The sequence below is a fragment of the Physcomitrium patens genome, chromosome 3 (assembly GCF_059467195.1).
Source record: "Physcomitrium patens ecotype Gransden chromosome 3, ASM5946719v1, whole genome shotgun sequence".
Classification (NCBI taxonomy): Eukaryota; Viridiplantae; Streptophyta; class Bryopsida; order Funariales; family Funariaceae; genus Physcomitrium; species Physcomitrium patens.
In genome coordinates this window covers 15,358,028-15,379,351 of record NC_143412.1, presented here as the reverse complement: position 1 = coordinate 15,379,351, position 21,324 = coordinate 15,358,028, and the positions used below count along the sequence as shown (strand labels likewise).

The 21,324-nt window shown below is 35.9% G+C and overlaps 2 protein-coding genes across 2 annotated transcripts; one reads left to right on the top strand and one right to left on the bottom strand.

The window, feature by feature from the left end:
* Positions 1 to 8,858: 8,858 nt before the first annotated feature.
* LOC112280085 (putative complex I intermediate-associated protein 30) lies at positions 8,859 to 10,156 on the bottom strand. Its single transcript, XM_024515107.3, has 2 exons — positions 9,873 to 10,156; positions 8,859 to 9,500 (listed from the first exon to the last, which is right to left on the bottom strand). The coding sequence occupies exons 1-2, from the start codon at positions 9,971 to 9,973 to the stop codon at positions 8,933 to 8,935; spliced, it is 669 nt and encodes a 222-aa protein (XP_024370875.1). The 5' UTR covers positions 9,974 to 10,156; the 3' UTR covers positions 8,859 to 8,932.
* Positions 10,157 to 10,690: 534 nt separating this feature from the next.
* Positions 10,691 to 13,309, top strand: LOC112280084 (2-isopropylmalate synthase A). Its single transcript, XM_024515104.3, has 2 exons — positions 10,691 to 10,825; positions 11,028 to 13,309. Exon 2 carries the CDS (start codon positions 11,123 to 11,125, stop codon positions 13,061 to 13,063), a length of 1,941 nt encoding a protein of 646 aa, XP_024370872.1. The 5' UTR covers positions 10,691 to 10,825; positions 11,028 to 11,122; the 3' UTR covers positions 13,064 to 13,309.
* Positions 13,310 to 21,324: the final 8,015 nt, after the last annotated feature.

Genomic DNA, 21,324 nt, shown 5'->3' with positions numbered 1-21,324 from the left:
GAGTTACGTCTGTGATTGAAGGATTAAAGGGGTGTCTATAGGATTGAGTATGCGGAGTGAATGAAATTTATTGGGTTAATCTAACAGGACAGTCAGTGGATACAAGATCGTAAGTACAAAGGGGTATTGAAGATTAACAGTTTGGGTTGTTCGGGGTTCTCTGTAACGTCTAGAGACCTATCGACTGAGGCAAAAAAAAGACTTCGACAAGCAGTCGAAGAGCATCCGTATAGATTTACGGTACATTGTTGTAGTCGTTTATATTCCAGCAGTCAAAAACTGATAGACTGCTTGACTATCGGCGAATCTCCATACTACCTTCTACAGCCAGACGCCCGGCGCGTTCTCGAGCAGGAAAGCACGTAATACGACACCGGTAGATGTAATCGATATGCAACTGGATTGATTTGTACAGAAATAGAAAATGGTCCCAGCCTTCGATAGTCCAACTTGTCACAAGGACGGTGGTCTTGATATTACGACGAAGTAGCCATATCTTATCACCCAAGATGAATGAAGGTTGTTCCTTTTGATAGACATCCGCATTGACCTTTTGTTGTTCTTGAGCCTCTTTTAACTGCGCCTTCATCGTTGCATGTAACTCTGATAAATGAATTGCGAAATCTTTCGGAGCAGGATTATCAACTTTTGAAAAGTCAAAAGTATCAAGTCGTGGATGATAACCATAATTAGCAAAGAAAGGTGTTTGTTTTGTAGAAGAATGTACTGTGTTATTGTAAGCAAACTCTGCCAATGGCAAAAGAGTTGTCCAATCATCTTATTGGTAGTTAATGGTACATCTTAAATATTACTCCAAAACTTGATTAACACGCTCCGTTTGTCCGTCAATTTGAGGATGGAATGCCAAAGATAGTTTTATATCCACTTTAAGAATCTTGAAAAGAGTCTGCCAAAATCCTGATACAAATTGAGTTCCTCTATCTGATATAATATCCTTGGGTAATCCATGATAGCGATAGACATTGTCAAGAAAGAGCTTAGCTGTTTCTTCACCTGTGATAGATTTTGTACATGGTACAAAATGTGCCATCTTGGTAAAACGATCTACTATCATGAATATAGAGTCATAAGAACCTGAGATTAGAAGATCTGTGATGAAGTCCATAGAAACAAAAGACCATGGTTTTTCTGGAATGGGTAATGGCTGAAGAAGTCGAAAAGGTCAATGACGAGGAGTTTTTGATCTTGAGCAAATATCACATGATTGTACAAAATCTTTAACTGCTTTTCACATTTGAGGCCACGAAAAATCCCTAGATATCAGCTCCAAAGTCTTTTTATATCTAAAATATCTTACTGCTGGGAAGTCATGACGAGCTTGAAGAACACATAAATGTGCTTCTCCTTCTAGAACATATAGGCATCCTTCGAAATAGAGTAGGTTGTTATTGAATTCAAATTTAGATGAATCATGAGATTTAGAAGAATTGTTCTTCATATCACGAACAAGAGGGTCTGAAGACATACTTAATTGGACTTGCTTAAGAAAAGTTAAATCAACAGTCAATGTTGATTTTATTGCTCGAAGATGAAATTGCTCCAGCTTCAAGAGAACCATTCTTTGTTGCTCAAAAACTACATCTCCTTCTTTTGGTACAAGATAAGAATGTCTAGACAAGGCATCAGATAAACCTTGTTGTTTTTCTAGCCGATAAGTGATGATGAACTCGAATCTTAATAAAGACATGCTCAAACGAACTTGGCGACGATTTAATACGTGGACTGACATAAAATATTTGAGGTTCTTGTGATCCGTATACTCGGTGACTGGACTAGAAGCGCCTTCTAGATAATGATGCCATTCTTGAAAAGAATCCACAATTGCAAGAAGTTCTTTGTCGTGGATCTCATAATTGATTTCTGCTGCTGAGAATTTTCTTGAATGAAAGGCTACTGGATGAAGTTTGTCATTTGTTCCCATTTGTGATAAAACCGTACCCAGAGCAAAGTCCGATGCATCTGTTTCCATAAAGAATGCTTTGAAAAAATCAACACGATACAAGATTGGTGCGGAAACAAACGTTGTCTTTAAAGATTCAAAAGCAACTTCCGCTTCTTCATTCCATTGGAGTTTGTCTTTACAAGTCAAACGTGTAAGTAGAGCTGCAATTGGACAGAAGTCTTTGATGAAGATCCGATAGTAGTTGGCAAATCCCAAAAAACATTGGACATCTCTTACCGTTTTTGGGATCTTCCAATCTATAATAGTTTGAACTTTCTTAGGATCCATCATAAGTCCATCATTTGAAATGATGTAACCTGAGAAATCGACTTGAGTAGTGTGGAATACACACTTTTCTATCTTGGCATAGAGTCCTGCATCTCTTAATTTTTGTAACACACGATGAACATGAAGTTCATGTTCTTCTGGATTCTTAGAATAGATCAAGATGTCGTCTAGATAACATACCACAAAATCGTCCAAAAACTCTCAAAAAACATCATTCATTAGATGTTGAAAAGCTGCTGTTGCATTTATAAGTCCAAAAGGCATGACGTTGTATTCAAAATGTCCATACCTAGTTCGAAACGCAATCTTCCATTCATCTCCTTCTTTGATGCGTACTAGATTGTATGCTCCCCGAAGATCTATTTTTGTATAGATCTTAGCTTGATTTAGCTGATCAAGAAGTCCAGATATTAAAGGTAGTGGATACCTGTTTTTGATGGTAATCTTGATGAGTCCTCAATAATCAACACACATCCGCAATGATCCATCTTTTTTCTTCACAAATATAATTGGAGCTCCTGCCGGAGATTTAGAATGGCGTATGAAATTCTTGGCTAGATTTTCTTCAATATACTCCTTGAGTTCAGCCAACTCATTTTGTGATAAACTATAGATTGGTCCGAATGGCAGTTGTGCTCCTTTTTGAAGGTCAATTGAGCAATCATAGGGACGATGTTCCGGGAGTGTATCCGCATTTTTTTTTTCAAATACATCTTGAAATTCTTGATATTGGCTTAAAATGTCACTTGAAGTCTTTTCACCGGTAGAAACGGGTGTAGCATAAATAATGTATGATGATTCTTTCATAGCAGCATACAAGAAAGCTTTTGTACCTATAAATACGGGTTTAATTGAATTGGACTTGTGACTCTCTACTTGATTAACTACACTATTAGTTATACTTTTAGAAAAAGTAAGAGTTCAAGAAATCCAGTCTATTTGAGGGTTGTATTTTTTTAACCATGATAATTCTAAAATAACTGGATTAGAAGGAGATCTAATAATATTAAATACTACAAAACTATTATGACCATTGATTATTACTTCTATAGAAAGGGTTTCGTGAGTAATATCTCCAGAAGACAATGGACGACCATCTATGACTTCTACATGAACAAGTTTAGTTTTCTTTATTAAAGATATGCTATGCTTTTTAGTAAATTCTTCATCTAAAAAATACGCTGAGGCTCCTGAATCTAACAAGGCAGAGACTTTGTAATGTTTAGGTCCTAAAATAACATTTAATGTAAAACAAGGAGAGGGCTCTGAGGAGAGAATAGGACTTTTACTAGATATTGTGCAAGGTTCCACCCATACGGTCCCTATTGTAGCTTGATAAACTCGTTTTTCGACATATTGTCTTCTTTCACAGCCATACTCCTCATTTTGTGATTGCGTCGTTTCTTTGGACAATGTTGAGCAGTGTGCTTTGGTTCTCCACAATACAAACATAATCCTTCTTGACAACGACGAGTCTTTTCTTGCTCAATAAGAGGTTTGAAACGTACTGCATCAATTTGCATATCCTCTACTTCGGAATGTATGTGTTGAAGAGATGTTGGTGTTGCCATTGAATTATAGTAACGTTGAGGTCCACTTGTATGGTTTTCAGATCGGAATTCAAAAAGACGATTGTCATACTTCACAGCAAAGTCAATTGCTTGACTCAATATTTGAGGATCAGGTAAGTTGAGCATTAATTTTTTTACGTCATATTATAATCCGTAGAGAAATTGGCTAATAAGTGCAACATCATCTCACTTGATATCAATTGTAAGTTGTCAAAATTGTGAAGCATATAACGTTACTGATCGATTGCCTTGTCGTAAAATACGGATCTTATTGGTTGCAACACGAATTGCATCATATTCTCCATACATGGATCGAAACTCCGCCAAAAAAGCCTCTAGATTATCCAATATTGGATCTCGTCGTTCAAGAAAAGATGAAAACCATGATTGTGCTGAACCTGAAAGAAGCGTACCAATGAATCTAACTTAAGATCCTGGAGTTGGATAGCTTTGGGGTTGAAGTTCAATCACGAGTTGCACTTGATTGATAAATCCTCGAAACTTGGATCTGGTGCCATCAAACTTCTCGAGTAGGGTAATTCTTGGTTCTCTAACATTTGAAGGGTGTTCCACCATAGGAGAAAGAATATGGTTTGATTCAGATGTTGAAGCAACTCCAACCATTTCTATATCTTCACTTCCTGCCAATCTTGTTGCTTCTTGTTGTGGTAAATTGAGTTAATGCATCGCAAGCATTAACTCCCTCAATTGCTCTTGCATTTGTGCCATTGCACTCTTCATTTTGAGAAGTTCTGCCATGATAACACTTAGAAGAGAGAAGATGTCTAATATCGCTCAAGACAAATAGAAGAGAGGACTTGAGTACAAAGAAAATAATAAGGACAATATCAGTTTAGAAGAGGGTAATCCGTAACTTCTAATATGCTTATATCTTATCAAGAAAAAAGAATAATCCACTCTTAATCAAGATTAGACAAAGCTCTGATATTGTAGGTGTACTCTTGTCAATCTCTCAAGGACAAGAACTTGATGAAAAAACAATTCAGACAAGTGAGCCTTCACTCAAAGAGAGGTAACAAAATATATATAAACAAGTATATATATTGAAATAGAAACTGGAATGGCTATTGCCAAAAGACAAGAAAACTAGAGACCCTTGAAACTAGACTAGAAGTAAGAAAGGAGTTGATAAGAGTGAAGAAGCCTTCACTCTTGTCTCTATATATACTATCTAACTAGGGGCTACGTGGCGATGTTCTATAGGACCTCAAATATGCGTTGATTTTGTAGGACACATGCCTTGACTTACAAGGCAAGTTTTTCTACGTGTGGGCCACATAGTTAGCTTGATCTTCAAGCTAACAACATGTGTGGCACATGGCCAACTTGTTGACCACGTTTCTAATCCAAAAAGTCAATTAAAGACACCTATAAAGTCAAAGCAGCGTCTATTTCCATTAAGGATAGTAACAACTACTTGTTCTTCAAAATTTTATAAGAATGATTTACTACCTTAGGCACTATTCCTAGTCCAATGTTAGTTTCTAATTTTAAATCCTTAAAATTTAGATCTATAACCAAATCTCACATGTTTACTTAAATTTGATATAGATCTATATTTATAATAACCTAATCTATAATACTTATATATTAAATTAATCTAAAACTATCTATATAATATAAGATCCAATAATATAAGATTTTATTTCCTTCAACATCAAAGATTGTAATATTATACATATCTTAATATAAACAATATATACTTGCTTAAATTGGTTTTTTAAGCCCTTTTTAGCCAAAATTATCATATATACTTTTACAAATCTCTAACAATAATAATAATATAAATAATATCAACATACACAAAAGTCTAAAAAAAAGAATAGATTAAAAGTCCTTAAAATCTTCATCCAAATCTTAATGGCCATCAAATCCTAACTACCTCTAAATCCTAATCTTTGCCTTAAAAAGATCTTTATTAATTATGGTTTTTATTTGACTACTTTACATCTATCTTAAATTTCGGCCATTTTAAACTTCATCTAATAAATTTTTATCCAATTAATATTCATTCATATTGATCTTTATCCAATTAATCTTCATTTGACTATTTTTTATCCATTCGTGTCTCCATCTAATTAATCTTTATCTATCTTGGTCTTTATTCAATCAATCTTATATAGTTATTGTAATTTGTGTAGTAATTATCCAAGTTTCACCTTTAAAGTAGCATTTTTATTGGCCTAAGTTATTCATCTAATGAATATCTCATTAATATAAACCAACTAAGATAATTATCTCCAAGACTTACTAGCACTCTATTTTTATAACTATTATTAAATAAAATTCTTATATCCTATAAATAGTTTAAAATTCTAATAAATACTTAAATATAAAAAATTATTCTCTTATTCTAATATTTTTAAATTAAAATAAATTAAAATTATATTTTTAATAATTATATCAATTAAAATTTATTAATAGTAGTCATAATAGATTATACTTCTCTCGCTACAATAAATCTAAAATAATTAAATTAAAAGAATAATAATAATAATAATGAATATTATTAAACTATTATAATCATTAATTAATATATCTAAAGAAATTATTTCATTGATAATATCTCCAAAAGATAACAAACGACTATCTATGGCTTCTATATGCATAGGCTTAATTTTCTTGACAAATGACATTTTAAAAAAAAATTAACAAAGTCTTTGTCTATAAAATAAGATGAGGCTTTAGAATTTGTAAGGCAAAGGCATTATAATTTTTTAATCTCAAAAAATATCTATTTTAAAAAAAGGCTAAAAATCTAAAAAAAGAATTAGACTTTTATTGAGTATTGCACTAGATTCTAATTGCGTAGTATCTATTGTAACTCAACAAACTTATTTTTCAACACATCATTCTCTTTGGCAACCATGCTCCTTATTTTATAATTGTATTGCTTCTTTAGACAATGTTGAGCAATGTGTTTAAGTTTTCTACAATATAAGTACAAATCTTTTTAATAACATAAAATCATTTTTTTGCTTAGTGAAAGATTTGAAACATATTGTATCAATTTACATAGGTTTTAGTTTTGATGACTAAATTTCTAAAAACCTAGAAATTCTTTTTATGACTTGATTTGTTTAATTGATAAAATCTTTTTTTTAGTATCTTTCAAAAAATTAATTATTGTATACAATGACTTGAGTAATAAATTATTATAATGAGTCTATATTCAATAAATTATCATGTGTAATAGTTTAAGCAACAAATTGTTTTAATAAGTCTTTATCAAATAAATTGTCATGTGCAATGGCTTGAGCAATAAGTTATTCCAATGATTCTAAATCCAATAAAATGTTAACAATAAATCTTTGATACTATCTTTTAACTTATATCAAAATTAATTAATAACTTTATCATTCCAATCCACGTTGCAATCAAGATTTTGGAGTTTAACAATATATATGGTAATTAATTGTAATTCTTGTTGTAAAAATTGGATTTATTTATTTATTTATTTCTTGGCTATTCTTTCTTGATTACTTGCTTCAAGTAGGACTCTAAATACTTTAAATATGAATTTGGATTATATACAAGTTGTTAATTTTTTTCCATCAAATATGCAAATTAAAAAGAATACTTCTAAATAGGAATGTGCTTATGAATTCAACTCAACTAAATCTATAAAGATATTGAAAAAAATGTAACTTAGATAGGACTTGAAACATCGTAAAAATCTTTGAAATTTTGATCTTATTCTATGGAACTTCTATGACATATTAATACTTGCTTTTCTTGTACTTGTAGTAGTGTCACAAACATTCATAATTACCTGGATAAAAAGTATTAGGTAGAAGATAAATATAAGTAGATTTGATAATATCTTATGGCAAAGCTTCTTAAGAGCTTCTTAATAGTGGAATATTAAAGTAATCCAAGTAAATCTCAAATTGATCCAACTTTTATATTTTTGTCTTATACTACATCATATATCTCTCCCCAATTTGGAAAAGGTCATCCTTGAATCATAATAAATTTGTCTTTAGCGCATATCAAATGGATTTTATTATTAACACCACATGAAAGTATAGGAGTCATTCTATTCTATCTCAATAATGAGTTGGAATACCATAAAGTTCTTGGATGTTTGTCAATATTTTTAAATGAGGAAAAAAAAATAAAAATAAAAATAAAAAAAACTCCAAAAGTGCAGAAGTAAGGAATTGGTGAGGAATATATGACATGATACACAACAATATGAATAAAGGTGGGTAAATTTAAGATTTATTTTTGTCAATTTAATATTACTGTAAAAAAATTATTTAAAGAAAAAAAAACAAGAAACAAAAAACAAAAAACCCACTTTTAAGTTTTAAACAAAAAACAAATAAAAATAACAATAACAATAATAAATTAAGTCAAGACTCTACATCCTTGACAAAAACAAACAAAGTTTATGTGTACTCTGAGTTGTTTAGTGGTTCTTTATGATGGGACTTTCTAGCTTTGTGGTTGACTTGGAGATTTTCTATGCAGTGAATGGAAGAGCATATTACAGACTCAGAACTAACCTTTCAAGTTAAATTTTTTGAGTTGTGACTGTTTTGCTGAGGTGTTCTTTCCAGGGGTTCTTTCTGTGAACGCCAGAGATTCTTTAGAGGGTCTATTTCTACCCAGAAGAGGTACCCAGTGAAAAAATTGGCATGCCGTGACTCATTGAACATTTCGTCAGTACTGGTTGAGCAAACGACCTGCTTCTCTTAATTACACCCACTTTGAGATGTACTTAAGACACTCTAATGAAGAAAAAAAATCAGGCCTTCTTTACATCTACTGTGGCGCACTGGACATTTTCTGACCGACAATAATTCTCAGAGATCGCTAGAAACGTGCGTGCATGCTATCAAATGCTCAAAATATCTATGTCCCTCGAGATTGGGTATTTTAAACTTCAACTCCTCTTTTTGTGTCCTTCAGTTTCAACGAGAACTGAGAAAACAATGGCAAGAACCAAAGTACCAATGCATAAACAACAAATACTAGTATCAATGTCCTCAAGCATTCAGGGAAGCTGGTTGTCACAATTAGTGATGATCTTTGCATATAAGCAGGATCCAATCGCCTGCAATAAAAGTGAGGAGAACAAGGATCATTTACTCCTTCTAGCTTTAATCCAATCTAGCTCTAACCGGAATTTTCCAGGTCCTTGAACTGCGCCTTCTGGTCCCCCATCAGCTGCGACAGAAAGTCCCATACCAGTCACACGAGCTGCATTAAGGTCTTGATTGGAATCTATAATCTTTCCTCTCCACGTAGGAAGATACTTGTTGAATGGTATTTTGACGACAGACCACTCCCCCGCAGGAGCAAATACAAAAGCTTGCCAAGTATTCGATGGAGATGCCCCCAGGCCCCCTATCCAGTTTTCAGTTCGAATATTGGATACATAAACCCTACCGTCGCCCTTGAGTCGAAATGCAATGGTATCAAAAGCTTCAAGATCAAGACAGTCATCTTCATGTGATGTTCGCATGCCTGTAAAACCGCTTCGTTTCATGCGTATGTTGGTATCATCAGGCATATCTACAGAGAGTGTGCCAGAAAACACACCAGTCTGACCACTTTCTTTGTTCAATTCAAGCGATGCTTTGGACAAGCCCCCATGCTCGTGATCGGAGTAGACCTTCCAGGGGCTCAAATCAGCAACTGAGGCAAACCTGAACCAATCACGTCAAGGTCAGCACGGATAAATCCAGAGGCCAATAATCTTATGCGCATGCTTCGAGGATAAACTGAGTTTGAGGCATTGGAGATTGCATTCGAAAACGATGCATCCAAGTTGAAATACCACCCAAAATAATAATTTATCCCCAATCTCATATATAGTTCCCAACCATAAATAACTGGTTGCAATGCACCAAGATTCCAAAAAAAAAAAAAAAAAAAAAAAAAAAAACTACAATTGTGAAGGAAGTGAAAAAGACTGCAACAATAGTATTGTAACAATATCCCTATCAGAAAGAACCTATGTCAGAAAATTCACCCGAGACTCAGAACAAAATACCCGAGGTATGAGATCCCATACGAACCTGAAGAGAACTTGCTCAGAGGGAGGAGCAATGTCATTTAAATTCCACGCCACCGCTCGGCGCGAAGCAGCGACCGACGCTTGCAGAAGCGATCGCAACATGGAGTTCAGCGTCTAGAACCCTAAACCCTAAATCTTAAACCATACATACTCTTTACATACACTATTCTCCAATTACCCTACTCCCTGCTATCAATGATCCACTTGAATTTCACCTATTTTACACGAGCTTCACAAACGCCATCAAACAATTCGAGTTCAGATTGAGCAAGTGACGCATCAACAGAATGCTTCAACAAATGCTGGTGGAGGCCAATGCCGTTGTTGAAGGGCTCAGACACGGCGGTCCTCTCGCACGGTTTTGGGGTAGGGACGTGTTCTTCTTCGGTCTAGGTGGCAAAAGAATGGTCCGACGTGGCAGCTGTGTTGTCACTCCTCCCGCGCAAATCACGTGCCGCCTTGTTGGACTGTAGACCGCCTCCATTTTGAGAGTAGTCTCGATTTGATTAGATGTAGCAATAGCAACAGCAACACTATATATTATTGAAATGTAAATATATTACAAATAATACAATGAAAAATTTGTTGAAGTTATTTCCAATGTGAAACCAATACAGTACATTAGAAGTGTGTGGTGGATAGTGTGTGTCTATCCGAAGCGCATCCGGCATGAAATGCAGCCCTAATACATTGGCATAAGCATGGAATCTCTCATCCAACAGATCTCTAGTTTACCATCGATGAACGAATAGCTTTCATAGGACTTCGTCCTTGTGACCTTAACGCTCGCGGTTCCTCTGGGATTGCGGCCCACGCATTCTAATTTCTGAGGTGCACCGGCACTTTTAAGAGCAATTTGACCGGATTCTGCACCTCGGACTTCAATTCACGCGTCGGAGTGCTTTCGTGGCGATTGTTACAGTGTCCAAGTCGGCCCAGTGAGTAGTGAGATTGGTAATTGAACCGATTCTGTTAGAGTTTAGCAGGGGAGTTGTTGTTTTTTTTTTTTTTTTTTTTTTTTGCAGGAGCAGATCAATTCTTAGGGTTAAAGGCAGTTGAGCTTGCATTCTGATTGTGTTAAGGTAGGGTTTGTGTTTCGTGTCTGCTAGAGGTTGAGTTTGGGGGAAACCGGAATTCGTTGTTGTTGTTGATGCAGTCGTGGTTTAACGGGCGCATTTTCGAGAGTGTGAAGTTTTCGGCGGCGAAACCTCTGGTTTGTAGAGTGGGAGGCATCGAGGGGGGAGAATTTCAATGGCGTGTGTTCAGGGGAAGAGTTTTGTAGGCATTGTTGCGAAGAATTATGGATTGGTAGTGCAATCGCGTGAGGCGAGTCATGTGGGAATGTGTCAGCCTGTAGTCCGAAAATCCCAGGTATCGTCTTCGGGCTTGTCCTCCACCTTTGTTGTTCCTTTTTCTGGCGGCAGAAATGGTGTGCGGAGCACGAAGACGAGAGAGGTTGCCCCTGGTGCATTTATTCAATGCCAGGGGGCACAGCACAAGAAAAGGCCTCAATACATTCCCAATAGAATCGATGATCCCTCGTACGTGCGCATTTTTGACACTACGTTAAGGGATGGAGAGCAGTCTCCTGGGGCTACGATGACGAGCAAGGAGAAACTTGACATTGCGCGGCAGCTGGCCCGATTAGGGGTAGACATTATCGAAGCTGGCTTTCCTATTGCTTCTCCTGATGACCTCGAAGCAGTTCGGCTGATAGCTAAGGAGGTTGGTAACAATGTGGATGACGACGGTTACGTTCCCGTAATTTGTGGTCTGTCTAGGTGCAACAAGAAAGACATCGACGCTGCATGGGAGGCGGTCAAATACGCTGTTCGGCCTCGCATTCATACTTTCATTGCTACAAGCGAAATTCACATGGTTCACAAGCTGAAAAAATCCCCCGAGGAGGTTGTGCAAATTGCCAGGGATATGGTAGCTTATGCACGCAGTCTGGGGTGCGAAGACATTGAATTCAGTCCTGAGGATGCTGGACGTTCAGATCCCGAGTTTTTGTACAGGATTCTTGAGGAGGTTATCAAAGCTGGTGCCACTACTCTCAACATACCAGACACTGTAGGATACACGTTACCGAGTGAATTCGGCGGTCTGATTGCCAAGCTCAAAGCCAACACCCCCGGTGCTGACAAAGTAATTTTCTCCACCCATTGTCAGAACGATTTAGGGCTCGCAACAGCCAATACCCTGGCTGGCGCACATGCGGGAGCTCGGCAAGTGGAGGTGACGATCAATGGAATTGGTGAGCGTGCTGGGAATGCGTCCCTGGAGGAGGTTGTGATGGCATTGAGGTGCAGAGGCCAGGAGCGGCTCGGAGGTTTGTACACGGGTCTTAACACAAAGCATATTGCAGTTGCCTCCCGAATGGTGGCTGACTACACTGGTATGGTCGTGCAACCTCACAAGGCCATTGTTGGTGCAAATGCATTCGCTCACGAGAGTGGAATACATCAAGATGGCATGTTGAAACACAAAGGGACGTATGAGATCCTCTCTCCGGATGACATTGGCCTGGTTCGTGCGGATGCCTCGGGCATCGTTCTGGGAAAGCTTAGTGGACGCCATGCTTTGAAGCAGAGGCTGAATCAGCTTGGTTACGAAGTCGATGGTCAAGAATTGGACGACGTTTTCAAGAGGTTTAAGGCTGTTGCTGAGAAGAAGAAGAATGTCTCAAATGAAGATCTGGAAACCCTACTCTTTGATGAGGTTTTCCAGCCCGAAACCTTGTGGTCTTTAGGTCTCATCCAGGTAGTCTGCGGCAACGCAGGAATATCTACGGCGACGGTAAAGCTTGAAGGACCTGATGGGGCTCAGCATATTGGGATGTCAGTGGGAACAGGTCCAGTGGATGCTGCTTACAAGGCCGTGGATACTATCGTGAAAGCTCCTGTAACCCTCTTAGAGTACTCTTTGAACTCCGTGACTGAAGGTATCGACGCTCTTGCTCATACAAGAGTTCAGATCAGGGCACTCGACTCTCTCACAGTGACCCATGCTCAAACAGACTCGCAAGTTCCTCGAACATACAGCGGAACAGGTGCATCAGAAGACGTTGTGGTGTCCAGTTGCCGAGCCTACATTAGCGCTTTGAATAAAATGCTTACTTTCAGAGCAGCTAAAAAGCAACCCATAGTTGGTCTCAGGAGTGAGGAGCAGACAGCAGGAGTTTCTCAGTAATCATCAACGTTCAGTTTTGTTCTAAAGGTCATCTTAGAATTAACGAGTTCTTGATTATTAGCCTTGGTGGTTTTCCCTAGAGTTCATTTCTGTTCAATAGATTGTGACAGCATTAGGGGAAGTTCATTCTGAAGATACGGCTCCTAGGTGATGTTCAATTGAAGATCTTTACCATCTCTCCGGAAAACCGATATTGTAATATGATTATCCAGAAAACATGATTACTGGTTGCTCATGCTAACAGTACGTATTTTTGTGAGGCCTGTTATTGGATGCATTTGCCTCTGATATATTATGGGGAGCTTGGTTACCAGTGTAATGCAGATGTTGCAGTTGATTTAATGAGAAAGTTCATTCTCAGTCAACAAAAGGTGAGCTAAAGTCTGATCATTACTCTCCTTATCCTGTAACGTTTCTTTGCAATCTATTGCTGCATTAGACTTTTTGTAAAACTGCTTAACGTAATCGGTCAACTGAAGCTGCTGGGTTGTGGTGGTTGGGTCATTGAGGGTCAAACCACACGATGCATGTGGGTTTCTTAGTCAGGTTTCTCTTTACCAGTGGAGTTAGTCGTGTTATCATTAAAGTATGATTGAGCTCATTCTAAGTCGCTTACCACGATTTCCAGTCGCCTGTATTTAGCTCCGCTTTGTTCCAGAGCTAACGATTCACCTCTGCAAATATGAATCAGAAATACTTGGTTTACACCATACAAACGTGATAAAAACATTGACAATTTCATCAAATGAGTGAGTAAAGAAATGAGTGAGCCATAACAGCATTTCCACTAGACCAAGTTGTTTAAATACGTGTTGTTTAAATACACGTTCGAATATGTGTTGTCTGAATACGTGTTGGAACCTCTTGGGAGCAAAGTACCTTTTTTGAATTGTCATATTGACTTGTTAATGTTGACTTGTCAAACATTGACTTGTCATATTGTATTGTTAATGTTGCATCTTCTAAAGTTAAAAGTTATAACACTCCTCTTTAAAGCTAATACTTCAATTTATCAAATGTAAAGTTTTCAATAAAGTTATAATCATATTTAATCTTTATTTTCTTGGTTTCTAAATTTTGTTACATTATAAGAATGTAATTTTAACTTTTTAAATGTACTTTTAATTGGAATTTGGCATTAATAATAAATATTTTAGTAATTTCTTGCTTCAATTTTTTTAATCTTTTATATTGCCAAAAAGTTTCATAAACATAAAAATATATAGAAGCACATTTTAAGAAATACCAATTAGTATGTTTGACTTTTTAAGCATTTAAAGTAATTGTGCTATGATAACATATATTTTTTTACTAGAAAAAAATTCTACAACAAAGAGCTTCAAAATCTTATATTGAAAATATATAGTAAAATTCTACATATGATTTCAAAATCAATAATCAAAACTAAATTTATTAATTGTACTAAAGTCTTTTTAGTATGTAATCATGACATTAATTGAGCATAAGAAATTTTATAATGACACTCAGTTATTATGTATCAATTAAAAATAAAACACAATTTTTTTTTAATAAAAAAACTACTAGTTATATACCTTCCATTTTACACACCTTGTGCATAAACAACAAAACTCTTATTTATACTATAATATTTCAAAGTAAATTTATAATAAAAAATTATGTGCAATAATATTGGATTTTTTTTAAAAAAAATTATTGATAAATTTTTATAATATATTTTATATAAATAATTTATTTATTTTAAAAATTTTATTAATTATACTTAAGAATTATTTTAATACAAATTTATCTTGAAACTTTATAGTATGAATAAGAATTTTATTATGTATATGTATCGATAGAAGACATTAAGAAGATATCGACCGAAAAAAAATTATTTTTTATTTTTTATTATTTGAAATATCACTTGATGTGGCATTGGGTACCAAATCCCATCAGATGTATGTAATTAAGTTTATTGTAGTGGATTTTTATCCACTTAGTTTTTTTTACTAATTGACTTTCATAGTATCATTTAAGATTTGAAGACTTAGGTGGAAAAAATTTCTTAACTTAACATTCTTATCAAGTCAAATCTTATGAGTGATTTTCAAAGAAAGAAAGTCTTTTTTGTAAGATTTTTTTTAGCTATGGTAATTAGCCTTTTAATAAAGTTTTTAGGATTTTCTTTATACAAACTTACACTCTTGGATTCTACTTTTTTTGTGTGAGAAATACCTTGATTAAATAGTATTTAGATTTTTTATCTTTTACTTAATAAGAATGTTTTTTCTTCTCAATTTATGGTGTAGCAAATTAAAATAGAATAGTTTAAATATAAGACAAAAATAATATTGTGTATTGTGTTTTGCACTATTTGTCTTAATTTCTACAGCTTGATTCTTCTTGATAGAGAGTAGATTACCTCTCTTCTTAAAGACATCCAAGCACTTAAGAAGTTGTGGAATATCCTCCTCTAAACTGATATTATTTAAAAGTTTTTTTTTTTTTTTTTTTTTTTTTTTTAAGATGGCTAGAGGTAAAGATATTGGTATGGTTGAGTTTCTTGAGTCCAAGTTAGATGTTATTATGAACATACTAAAAGCTTTATTTTGTAGAACTATTAGAATTGAAGTATTTTTTGTAAGATTTCATGGTAATGCAAGACCTGAAGCAGTTCAATGTGTAATGCAATAACTTTCCTAAGCTTCTATATCCAAGGAGATGATGGCATCCATACTTCAATAAGAAAATTTACCTATTGTCACGGCCATAATCATGTAAGCTAATAATTACATATAGAAATAGGTAGAATTAAGTAAAAGTAGATAAAAATAAGTTAATTATATAATATTTAATATAGAAGCTTCCTAAAAACTTCTTAGACGCTGCTTTGACTTCATAGGTGTCTTTAATTGACTTTCTGGATTAGAAACGTGGTCAACAAGTTGGCCATGTGCCACACATGTTGTTAGCTTGAAGATCAAGCTAACTATGTGGCCTACACATAGAAAAACTTGCCTTGTAAGTCAAGGCATGTGTCCTACAAAGTCAACACATATTAGAGGTCCTATAGAACGTCGCCACGTAGCCCCTAGTTAGATAGTATATATAGAGACAAGAGTGAAGCCTTCTTCATTCTTGTCAACTCCTTTCTTGCTTCTAGTCTAGTTTCAAGGGTCTCTAGTTTTCTTGTCTTTTGGCAATAGCCATTCCAGTTTCTCTTTCAATATATATACTTGTTTATTTATATTTTGTTACCTCTCTTTGAGTGAAGGCTCACTTGTCTGAATTGTTTTTCATTGAGTTCTTGTCCTTGACAGATTGACAAGAGTACACTTACAATATCAGAGCTTTGTTTTTCTTAAGCAAGAGTGGATTACTCCTTTCTCTTCACAAGACATAAGCGTATTAGAAGTTTGCGGATTACCCACTTCTAAACTGATATTGTTCTTAGTATCTTCTTTATTATCAAGTCTTTCTTTTCTTTTGTCTTGAGCAGTATCAAACAAATTTTTCTTCTTAGTGTCATTATGGCAGAGCTTGTTGAAATGAAGAGTACAATGGCACAAATGCAGGAGCAAATGAGGGAGTTAATGCTTGCGATGCATCAACTCAATTCACCAACACAGGAAAGAACAAGAATAGCAGAAAGTGGGGATATAGAGATGATCGGAGCTGCTTCAACATCTACAACAAATCACGTTCCTTCTCCAATTGTACAACACCCTGTAAGCACTAGAGAACGAAGAATTGCCTTACCCAAGAAATTTGATGGTACGAGATCAAAGTTTCGAGGGTTCATCAATAAAGTACAATTGGCAATTGAACTTCAACCACAAAGCTATCCAACTCCAGGATCACAAGTCAGGTTTATTGGCACTCTACTTTCAGGTTCTGCATTATCGTGGTTTTCATCTTTTCTTGAACAACGAAATCCAATATTGGACAATTTGGAAGTTTTTTTGGTGGAGTTTCGATCTATGTATGGTGAACACGATGCAACTCGTGTTGCAACAAATAAGATCCAAATTCTGCGACAAGGAAATCGCTCAGTAACAGTGTATGCTTCACAATTTCGACAACTTGCAATTGACATCAAGTGGGATGATGCTGCACTCATCAGTCAATTTCTTTATGGGTTGCAATACGAAGTAAAGAAATTGATGCTCAACTTACCTGATCCTCAAACTTTGAGTCAAGCAATCGATTTTGCGGTAAAATGTGATAATCGACTTTTCGAATTTCGATCCAAGAATCATTCACAAGAACCTCAACGTTATTACTCAATGGCAACATCAACATCTTTGACAAACGTACATTCGAAAGTAGAAGACATGCAAATTGATGCGATACGTTTTAAACCCCTAACTGAGCAAGAAAAGATTCGTCGTCGTCAAGAAGGATTATGTTTATATTGTGGAGAACCTAAGCACGCTGCTCAACATTGTCCAAAGAAACGATGCAACTATAAAATGAGGGGTACGAGGGTCAAAGAAGACAACATGTCAAAAAACGGATTCGTCCAGCTACAATAGGGACCATGCAGCTGGAACCTTATACAATTCCTAATGAAGGTCCTATCCTCTCCTCGAAACCCTCTCCTTGTTTTATAATAGACTTATATTTAGGACCTAAGAATTACAAAGCCTCTGCTTTATTAGATTCAGGAGCCTCAGCATGTTTTTTAGATGAACAATTTGTTAAAAGTCGTAAAATACCTTTTGTACAAAAACCTAAACCAGTACATGTAGAAGTCATAGATGGTCGTCCCTTGTCTTCTAGAGATGTCACTCATGAAACTCATCCTATAAAAGTAAGAATAGACGGTCATGATAGCTACATAGCTTTTAACATAATTAAATCCCCGTCCAATCCAGTTATTTTAGGTTTATCCTAGCTAGAAAAATATAACCCTCGAATAGATTGGAATTCGCATAAACTTGACTTTTCCCAGAGCGTTATTAATAGTTCTACCAACCAAGTAAAAAATTATAAGTCTAGTATAGTAAAACCCGTACTGATAGGTACAAAATCATTTATATACGCAGCAAAAAAAGGGTCAACTTTTGCTATTTATGCTGCACCTATTTCTGAAAACGTAAAGACTTCAAGTGGCATTCCAAGTCAATATCAGGAGTATCAAGACGTTTTTGAGAAAAAGAATGCAGATATTCTTCCTGAGCATGGCCCATATGATTGTTCAATCGACCTCAAAGAAGGAACTCAACCACCATTTGGACCAATTTACAGTTTATCGCAAGATGAGATGGCTGAACTCAAGATATATATTGACGAGAATTTAGTGAAGAATTTCATACACCATTCAAAATCTCCAGCAGGAGCTCCAATTCTATTCGTAAAGAAAAAAGATGGATCTTTACGAATGTGTGTTGATTATCGAGGACTCAACAAGATCACAATCAAGAACAGGTATCCATTACCTTTGATATCAGGACTCCTTGACCAGTTGAATCAAGCTAAGATCTATACAAAAATAGATCTAAGAGGAGCATATAATCTAGTACGGATCAAAGAAGGAGATGAATGGAAGACTGCGTTTCGAACCAGGTATGGACATTTTGAATATAATGTCATGCCCTTTGGACTCACGAATGCACTAGCTACTTTTCAACATCTCATGAATAATGTATTTCGTGAATTCTTAGACAATTTTGTCGTCTGCTATCTAGACGATATCCTGATCTATTCTAAGAATGTCGAAGAACATGAAATACATGTTCGTCAAGTATTACAAAAACTTAGAGATGCAGGATTGTACGCCAAGATGGAAAAGTGTGTATTTCACACTACTCAAGTTGACTTTTTAGGATACATCATTTCAAATGATGGTCTCATGATGGATTCTAAGAAAGTCCAAACAATCATGGATTGGAAGATTCCAAGGACAGTAAGAGATGTCCAATGTTTCTTGGGATTTGCCAATTACTATCGGATCTTCATCAAAGATTTTTCACAAGTTGCAGCTCCACTTACACGCTTGACTAGTAAAGATAAATTCCAATGGAATCAAGAAGCGGAAGTAGCATTTGAAGCCTTGAAGACATCATTTGTCTCTGCACCAGTCTTATATCATGTTGACTTTTCCAAGGCATTTTTTATGGAAACAGATGCATCAGATTTTGCCTTGGGTGCAGTTTTATCACAAATGGGAATAGATGACAAACTTCATCCGATAGCTTTTCATTCAAGGAAATTCTCAGCAGCCGAGATCAATTATGAGATCCACGATAAAGAACTTCTTGCGATCGTGGATTCCTTTCAAGAATGGCGTTATTATCTAGAAGGCGCTTCTAGTCCAGTCACTGTATATATAGATCACAAGAACCTTGAGTATTTCATGTCAGCATGCGTATTGAATCGTCGTCAAGCTCGTTGGAGTATGTCTTTGTCAAGATTCGAGTTCATTATCACTTATCGGCCAGAAAAACAACAAGGTTTGTCCGATGCCCTATCTAGACGTTCTTATTTTGCACCAAAAGAAGGAGATGCAGCTTTTGAGCAACAAAGAACGTGTTGAGGTAAAAGATAAAGATGAATAGATAATAGTTAAAGTAGAATAAGTTACCTCGTAAAGGATATTACCTTAGGTAAGTTGCTAATGGTCAAAGGCTTGACTCTTGGCATATAGAAAAAGCATCCTATAGACATAGGATGCAGTCAAGGATAAAGAGTCAAAGTCAAGAGGATAAAGTGTGTCCTAGGGAATATCCAAAGAACTAGGTAAGAGTAATTAGTATATGGCATAGGATACCCTCGTGGTATGTAAGATGCCATAGGATCCTAGGATCCTTGGATACCCTCGTTGTATGAGCCAAAGGATCCAAGGAGCATATGTGTAAAAGTCAAATGGTGGAAGAAGTCCTTTTAGGGCAGCAACCACCACCTATAAGTAACGAGAGTTGGAAGAGAGAACCATCTCATTCCACACTTCTCTTATGTACAACCTTGCTGATTTCTACTTACTTGTGTTATGCTTATAGTGTTCTTTTTCTCAACAGGTTATGGGTCCACACACTCTTTGTTGTGCTATTCAAGTAAGTTGAAGTCATTTTCTCTTTGTTGTTTTTGTGTGGATTAGATCTTATGGTATTTGTTGATGTTAGGTTTGTTGGTATAAGGAGGCTATTGGTATTAAGCTTGTACATCTCTAACATTGCTTTGTGGATTCTTATCTCCTTGCTTTGTGAGGTTAAGACTTTGTAGAAAGACCTTGATAGTGTCTCTTGAGTTGGTGAAGTTTCTTCATTATCCTTGAGTGTTTTGATGAGAAAGTGATTAAGACGAGTGATTGTGAGTTCCATGAGGGTGCAATTACTTGAAGAAAGCTTCACAAGTTGAGTTGAAAGTGTTTCCAGTGAGATACCACTCTTTTGTTCATAACAGGGCATTCTGAGATTCTGCTAGTGCAAACTTCGTTTGGTGATTTTAAGCTTTTAGAGACTCCTTTTCTCAATATTTTTTGATACACTCCTCCTTAGACATGGCTTCTAGTGAGGGTGAAGGTTTGAGAGTGATTGAGAAGTTTAGAGGCAACAATTTCTACCATTGGAAGGTCAAAATGGAGCTTTTGTTGGCATCTTTGGACCTTTGGGATATTGTAGATGAGAGTGAAGACCCTCCAAGCATAGATACAAGCCCTAAGGACCACAAGGACTTCAAAAGACGTGAAAAGAAGGCTTTTGGCATGATTGCCACAAATTTGGATGAAGCCAACTTTTCTCACATTATCCATTGCAAAGGACCAGCGGAAGCATAGAAGACACTTTGCAACATATATGAGAGCAAGAACTTGTCCAACATCCTCTTCATAAGAAGAAAATTCTTCACTTGTAAGATGGAAGAAGGTGAAGACCTCATGGCACATGTTAATAAGGTAAAGGCTCTTGGAAATCAACTAGCAATTGTTGATAAGCCTTTAGAGGATGGTGACATTGTCATGACTCTACTCATGAGTCTTCTCGAGTCCTACAACTACCTCATTGTGGCATTGGAGTCTTTGAGGTTGAAGGAGCTTACAATGGACTATGTGACATCAAGACTTGCACATGAAGTAACTAAAAGGAAAGAGAAGGAGTATCAAAGTGAAGATTCAGCTCTCTTCTCAAGACAAGGCAAAGGTACCTATTCCAACCAACGTGACAATGTGAGAAGCAATACAAGAACTTGCCTCATTTGTGGAAAATCGGGTCATTTTGCACGAAATTGCTACAAGGCCAAGAAAGGAGATAGAGAAAATGCTAACAATGCATGTGATGAAGTTGGTGGAGATGATTATGCAT

Coding starts and splice junctions, on each gene's coding strand:
- LOC112280085 (XM_024515107.3), bottom strand. CDS start 9,973: ATGTTGCGATCGCTTCTGCAAGCGTCGGTCGCTGCTTCGCGCCGAGCG. Junction 9,501..9,872: donor TCTGAGCAAGTTCTCTTCAG/GTTCGTATGGGA, acceptor TGATTGGTTCAG/GTTTGCCTCAGTTGCTGATT.
- LOC112280084 (XM_024515104.3), top strand. CDS start 11,123: ATGGCGTGTGTTCAGGGGAAGAGTTTTGTAGGCATTGTTGCGAAGAAT.